The 7925-nt window shown below is 44.6% G+C and overlaps 1 protein-coding gene across 1 annotated transcript; it reads right to left on the minus strand.

Moving 5' to 3' along the window:
• Positions 1 to 152: 152 nt before the first annotated feature.
• On the minus strand, positions 153 to 6325 carry LOC131880319 (meiosis regulator and mRNA stability factor 1-like; the record flags this gene model as incomplete). The annotated part of the gene is given in 2 exon segments (XM_059226921.1): positions 153 to 3582; positions 5960 to 6325. Coding segments are annotated over 2 exon segments (3489 nt in total), but the record flags the coding sequence as incomplete, so codon positions are not given.
• Positions 6326 to 7925: the final 1600 nt, after the last annotated feature.

The following is a 7925-nucleotide window of genomic DNA, read 5'->3' on the forward strand; positions in this document are numbered from 1 at the left end:
TACATGCAAGAGGTTATGATTGAATATATGCGTTTGACAACTTGCTGAAAACGAGTTCAAGGTATCCCTTTTTCCGGACATACGAAGCGTCCGCGGTATCATCCTTGAAAGGGTAGACAGTGCGTTCGGCAGAAAAGCAATAACGAGGGGTCTCGCATTTAGATTGGACATGCTTTATTTAAATTGGCAGGCCACATTAGAGATCTTCAAAGTTGGATGACAATTGAAAGCAGCTGTAGGGGCCAGCGTCCTTCTCAAGTGAAGGGTTCCTCTCATCCAAATGGACCAAACAGGATCCATGTCTTGAAGTTGCACATTTATTCACAATTTTCACCCGTTCTAATACCCATAGTAAACTTGTGACTGATGTCAAGCTCAATTTGAATGAGTTCAATTCGAACACATCTTTCCCTTTTCTAGTGGAATGTCATTCCAAACAGAACATGTACCGGTACGTTTCTACCTCATCCCGGGGGAAAAGGATGCAGCCATTCGAGATGGCTTGGGGTGTGAGTTTGGTCCCTTGGACGCCTTTAGGGTGGCAGTCTCATCTCTGACTACTTGCTCCATAAAGTCCATAACATTGGGTTTCGGCAAGGTCAGAAAGAACTGACTCCCCTCCGGATCCAAGGTTAGGAACCCTTCGTTAAAGGTGAGTACTCCGGGGACGAAGTTGACCAGTTTGGCCAATTCTTCATTGGACCATCCTGCCATAACTTGATCGTATCGAGCTCTCCAGGTAGGTGGCACGTTGGCCACTTGTAGTTTACCGTTCGATTTCGGGACTAGCGTGGCCAGACAGGCAAGGATCACTCCCTTCTCGTGAAGCTGAACGATCTTCTCACCCGATACTTCTTTGGCGAATAGAATCGCGTCGGGGCCCTTCAGCATATCCTCAACTTGGGCTAAGGAGAGAAACAGACCTCCACCATAGGTCATGGTGAAGAGTCGTTCCAATAGAGTGATCCTGATCCTCCTCCCAGGGCAGTGGAACAAGAGGAACACGATTCTTTTCTGGAAACGCTCCAACCATTGGCCGTTGTTCCACGCTAGAGCAACTTTCTTCCCGGAACAGGCGACGGTAACCCAATCCGTCTCATTGCCAATGCTTTTGGCTAGACTAGGCAGATCTAGGCCATGGTAGGCCAGATTTGCGGTCAGATCGTACTGGTTCTTGTTCATACATTCGGCATGAAGTTGATCCAATGGAAGCAAATGCTCCTGGCTGCCCTTGACCACCTGACAAACAGTGGCTTTCAAATGGCGCAGTTTCTGCTGCTTGGATAGACTAATCCGATCTGGGGATCCTGGATTCCCTGGGGAGAACTCGAGCTCGTGCATGAATTCGGAACACAGATCCTTCAAGGATTTGAAGCTCATGTTTGCTATGGAATAGGCTCCATAGGCTTGGGTGTACAATCGATTGAATTCCTCCACTGAACAAGAGTAACCATCCACGCGGCTCAAAATGGACGCGCTTCGAGTTAAGAAGCTCAATATCCCGTCCTTGAAATGAAGTCGTCCTTCGGCTAGATGAAATAAGTTTTGCTTGGACTTAAGCATGATTTCCAGCAAATCTTCAACGGTGCATACACCGAAATCATTGACCCGAAAGGGCTTTTTCAGTCGTGCCTCGAACAAAGGAGCCAGAGCCTTGGGTTCCACAGACATTCCACGACGAAGGCTGGTTGGGGGCTGAGAGGCCAATACTTTTCTGAGAGCGATCATGAACACCCGTTTTTGGTAATGGATGTTCAGCGTGATCTCAGCTTTCTCTTTCATTCCAATGAGTCGAAAAGTGTCCTTGAGCTGATCAAGGACATTCTCCACTCCTCCGAATGGGGCGCAAACATCGTTCAACCTTTCTTGAAAGGCGACATAGAAGCTTTCGTAGAAGTCCGTCTCCCAGACCATCCGATGAAAAGGGGTCAACTCTAATACGTGCAGAAACTTCCGTTCCAAAACGGCTAGCCCGGGATTCTTGGCATTGGGTTTGGGTTTCTCGCCTTTGGGACAAACAAAGGCTCTGCCATGAATACCGTGGACAACCTCAGACATATCAAGAGCATTTAGAAGTTGCTCTAGTGGGACCCCTCCTTGTTTGGCGGGCAAAATTGGAATGGGATCATTTGGGTCCTTGGTATTAAGAGCGTCCAACATTGAATCGAATGGAATATTATTGTTGTGAGTCCAGAAGGCCTTCTGGAGTCTGTCTTTGAGTTTCGACAGGGTTGTCAAGACGGTTGGAAGTATCAGTCGAGGGCCATCATTAGCATCACTGTGTGCTCGTTCAAGCCAATACTCTCCTTCCAAATCCTGGACGACAATCAAGTCTGACATGGCCTTGACCTCATCGAAGGTGAGGAACATTTGACTCTGGGATTTGATATCATTCCACGGGATGTTCCCTTTCTCCGGAACCAGGGCATACACCTGGCTTTGTCGATAGTGTTTGTCATTTGTGTGCAATATCTTGACACTCATTCCATCGGGTTTCTTTTGGATCAGCTCTTGAACTCGGTGGACTTCATCAATGCCGGAGAGGAGGCTCGTGACACTCCATTGTCCTTGAGACTTCTTCAAACCAGTGAGGTCCAAACCCAAGCATTGACTCAGGTAGCTCTCAACATAAGCGGAGGTCAGATCTGGGGCAAGAACTGTCACAACTACTTGGATCTTACCCGGACACGAGCCAATACCCAGAGCTCGAAACTCTTCGACCAACACATCTCGACTCTCGCCGCTCTCTTCAGAGGTGCCCGAGTGAGTTCGCGATCTCGAGGATTGGCGACTCTGGGACCGCCGCGATCGCTGTCGTTTCTTCTTCTTCTTCGCTCCATTGTTGGCAGGACTGGGGCTTAAACCGCGTGAGTCTTCCAGAATCTGCATTCTTCGTCGTGCCATGGGCGATAACTTGGATAGATCAGGGGGATGTTGGGAATTCTTCTGAAGCTCCATTACATTTGAACTGACTCGTCTCAAATCGCTGTTGACGTCTTTCGTGACCATCAGTTGGTTGGGTTCCAAAACTTGGGCAGTTGCTGTCATTGATTGGACATAAGAATTCACCGCCGTCACCTTGGCTATTGGTCTGGTTTTAGCGATCTCCGTAGGCAAATGCGGGGGAAATTGCGGCTGCAGGTCCAGACTAGGACTGGCTGACAGCGTTTTGGCGCGATTGAACCCACGCTTGTTGTAATCGACTTGCAGGCCATACAAACCGTACGAGTTGGTCCGTAAGGCATGCAGAGCTTTGGTGGTTTTGTCTCCTTGATCGAATTTGAGCACGGCTATTCGCTGATCGCTAATGAATAACTTCAGTTTGCCTTGATGGGCTTGGCAAATATCTTCGAGCCTTTGCTTAACAACTTTGGGGTGCATGGAACAAGGGGAAGGCAACTGTGTGATCTCAAGCTCGTTGAACGTGAAAGGTGAAGTCGAGTTGCTTTTGGGGATATCTTCCAAAAGCGCATTAAAGTCGATCTTCACGTTGGCCACATTCAAGAGAAACTCGTTGGTTTGACGATTGTGGAGTAGCACCACCGTCACACCTTTGCGGCGACGAAAATCCGAGAGATCACCCTGAAACGGAGAGAAAAAACAAATCTGATTTGCTGGAAAACCTGCTTGATCTCAATCCGGATGCCTAAAAGGTATGATTTCAATAAACTTTAACTTCAAGTACTCTTGTCAATACAAGAGAGCCGGCAGAATATTAAGAACAAAAACGTTTTGAAACTTTTTAAAAACCCATAAAAATTTAGAATCTTGGTGAGATTCAATCATAATCAAATCATAAGATAAATAATCAAACATAAAATGGAAACTTAGTTGAAAAGTAAACAAATTCATTTCAACTGTCACAGACAGAAAGTTAAAAGGATTACATATTCCTTTTTAAATAATTAAAGCCTGTCAGCCCCTTCTACAGTACGCATACCGAATATTTGCACTCAACTAAAATAAGGGTAACAGCTCATCCTTTATTTCCAACAAGAGTCATGTTAATCGATTTTTAAATGCTTGTTGCTATCGGCAAACAAGTTAAAAATTGAAAGTTACATTCTCTTCCAAAACATGAACATTACAATGGAAAGTGAAATGGCTGAGCCCATCAATAATCCTGCTCGCTGAATCCAAGAGAAACGTACCCGAAACGTTGACGGGATTAAAGGTTACATCCGGCGTCAGGGTGTGAGAGGTTTCTTGCTTTGTTTGCACTACCTCCTAAACCGCTCGGCTACACCAGCTCCTTATCAATACCAGTGCAAAAAGTTTGAAAATGTATCCAATAGCTCGTTGTATGATTCTTTTTTCAGGGAGTGGCATCATTTCAACTTTCGTGACAATGGTCTTTCGAGAAAGAAAGTCAGTGGAAGAATCTATTGTGATCTCATTCAAAAATACTCCTGGCAAATTTCAGGATTGCTTAGTAGGCTCAGATATAACTCCTGAGTGATCTAGTCAGGAGCCTTCCTTAATCGTGATTGTCCGTCTTTCGATCGTGCCTGATCAGGAGCGGATCAATGAAACATATTTGTCTTCTTGATATAAAATTTGTTTGCCTAACAACCGTTCCTGAATAGCTTCACGTTTCTAGTAACGTTGAGAAGCAATCTGCACAATAACTAAACTTATCCTTCATATTTTGCGCCTATGATCTTCATGTTTCAATAATAATGCAAGGTTCCCTCCCCCCCANAAAAAAAAAAAATCTCATATGATTTCATTGAACTAATGTTATCGCGTTGCATTTAGGCCTATTTAGCATTAATTGCTTATCGTTGCAACATTATGCTTTATCTCCGGTCCAGGTTCCGGCAGAGATAGGATATGGCTTACCTCGAAACTGAGGAATTACGTTGTACATATTTTGACAAATAGAAACTGTTCTGAAAAAACAACCACATAATGACGTAATTCCGAGGATGTTATTCCAGAAAATGTATTTTTTTGTATAGTAGGGCTTTGGTAAGAAGAAAGCGCAAAGCAAACAGAAATGAGTTGCTAATTTGCTTAGAATTCAATACAAACATGAGCTAAGTTTTGCCAGATACTACACACTATATTTTGAAGTTTTTTGAGGCTTCGTGAAAAAGAAACGTCCAAGGAAAGTATTCCTGCTAGAAGTAGCACGTTTTGCTATTTTCCATTCACTTAACCTCCAGACCTCCTCCCTTGATTTGAACTACAACACTATTTTAATTAAACCCTTGTGGCAATACTTTTATTACCGTTTTTAACAAAATTAAAGATAAATTAATGAAATTGTATTGCAGTACACTAAAATGCATACACGTCACAAAAACCAAAAGCCAGATTGATGAAAAAAGGGAAATCATCCAAAGATATCAAGGACGACAAGATACAAACATTACAACCAACTCCTACAAAATTCAAACAGTGTCATTGTTGATGATGTTCCGACTAGAACTACAATTATTATCCTGCCTCAATATCAGATTACCCTTGGCTGACACAAACCGATAAATTGAATTCAATCACCTATTCAATCAAAACCAGAGGTGAGTTTTTTAAAAGCTCGTACCTCTGAGTTAAGGCCTAGCTAGACCTTACCTGAGGCCGGTTTCTTAAACTCTTACTTCGGAGTTAGGGACTTGGACGTTAACCGGTATAAAAATACGCCCACCTCTGGGCAGAGTGTATTTTCATACCGTTTTATGTGCAAACCCCTAACTCTGAGGTACGAGCTTTTAATAACACGCCTCAGGTGAAGGTTGAAGGTTTGCACTGGATCTCTTGAAACCCAATTCAACCCAATTGATTTTCCATTCATTTCATAAGGCATATGTATACTCGTAGACTGGCGCTGAATACACTGGGTTTCAATCCCCAGTATGTTACCCCCCTCAATCCGGTTAGGGTGGGTCTGAAGGTCCAAAGATCAGAAGGTGGCCGGCCAGACCTCATGCTGGCCAGACAAGGTGTGTCTACTCACCAGGAAGTCCGTGTCGCCGGAGATGACCACGAGGGTGGCTCGCCGTCCGAAGAGGTCCACAAACTTGTTCATGTTCTGCCGGAGCTTCTCATCGGCCGAGTTCTTCTTGGCGGCGCTCACGTGCTGCACGCACACCTGACTCTGGTTGAGCTCGTGCAACGTGTCCTCGTGCATCTGGGTCACGTCGCACACCACCACGAACTCGTGCTCGGCCTTGCCCCGCAGCCACGGCAACTCGCGCACCCGGTCCACCACTTTGCACGCACTCTTACCACGCGGCACGCTGCAGTTCTGAATGTCCCAGAACACGCCCACCGTGTCACTCGAGGCCGAGGGCGACACGGTGGGCTCCGGCGGCGTCGAGGCGGACGCCATAGCCTGAACAAGGGGCGGTCCGTGCCGGAACAAGGGGAGTGGGCAGGCGGGAAGGCCGGATTCACATGAGGATCTAGGCTCGATGTTCGTCGTTGGGGGCGGGCCAACGGGCGGAGCGAGTGGCGAGTGGCGAGGTCAAGTGTGGCGATTTGTTGTTGCTCTACGTAGAAACGGAGAAAAACACACAAAGGTCGACCAGCGATGCCAAAACGTTGCACTTGTCTGCCATTTGACTACGCGATTCGGGTGGCTCTGGGACATACCCAAAGAGAGGCCATCAATGCTTGCGTAGATATATGGATGTCGGGACTTTTCTCGGGGCTTTTATGGGTGAGCATGCCGATAGCCCCTACTCTTTGGGACTGGGCTTATTTTACTCAACGGCCTACCTGCCATCAGCTGATACTGCTACACTCACCAATGAGCGCACGAGGAAAACGAATGCTTGATATGTTATCAATAATAGGATCATGTTGTAAGATGTACTCCGTGAGCAAGTCAGTACCTAGTACTGATGGGAAAAGGGCAAATAGGTGAAAAAACGTGTGAGTTTTGTTAAAACCTGGCTATTCAGCTCAGTAAGGTTTATCACTGTTATTTTCATCACCTTGTCTAGTGATATGTTGTTATCAGATTGGATGTAGAATGTATAAAATACCCAGAAATGAGAAATAGCCAATGTACTACACTATTCTATTGTTTAATTCCTCGCTTTTTACCACCATTATATCTATGATGATTACTTGAACCGAAATCTAGTTGCTTTTGGCAGGTATACACGCAATATAATCTAAAAGTGTCGTGATATATAGTTTGTATGGGCTTAACAACAAAGAGTCCCTTTGAACAATGATCATAAAAGTGTCCAGTGAGGAGTTTTTGATGCAAAGCTCTTACACCTTATTTTTTCTGAGGGATGGCAAGCTTGAAGAATTAACACAAAGTTGTGTTGACAGAAATATGTACGATACATTTAAAAAGAGGTATGTCAATGGGCTTTTTCAAATGGATTTCATAATCAAAAGATCAAACAACATGAAATTCACACCCATCATTCATATGAATTTAATATTTATCAAGGGTAAAATGATCATTTTCTGGTTTTCTTCATTTCTTCCACTTTTTTGAAGAACATTATGATTGATTTGGTTACAGGCCAGGTCACCACATAAGCCAACAACTTTACAGTTTAGGATCAAAATATGGAATGGGGTCCCGAGGCCTAATTGCAAACACTTCACTTTAGTGACTAGAAAATAGGAGTATGGGTCCACTTGTTGGGGTCTCAAGTTGGAAACAGGTTGCTGATGGCTGTCTGGGGATAGAGTTGAAATTCCCACTGGCTTTTTACAACAATTTTAGAAACTCTTAATGCTCTCTCTGGGTGTCATGAATGCCAATGACAATGTGGGGACTAATAGCCAATAAAATGATTCATCTTGGTCAGTGATCTGAGAGCAAACAACCTTGGCTTGTTAGTCACATCAGTTACCCCAAAGAAGAGCAAGGGATAATAACTTTTTGAGGGAAATACACAATTGACATTCTATTTCACAGATTCATGATTGCAACCTGAGAGACACTCACTTCA

The sequence above is a fragment of the Tigriopus californicus genome, chromosome 5 (genome assembly GCF_007210705.1).
Source record: "Tigriopus californicus strain San Diego chromosome 5, Tcal_SD_v2.1, whole genome shotgun sequence".
In the NCBI taxonomy this organism is placed as follows: domain Eukaryota; kingdom Metazoa; phylum Arthropoda; class Copepoda; order Harpacticoida; family Harpacticidae; genus Tigriopus; species Tigriopus californicus.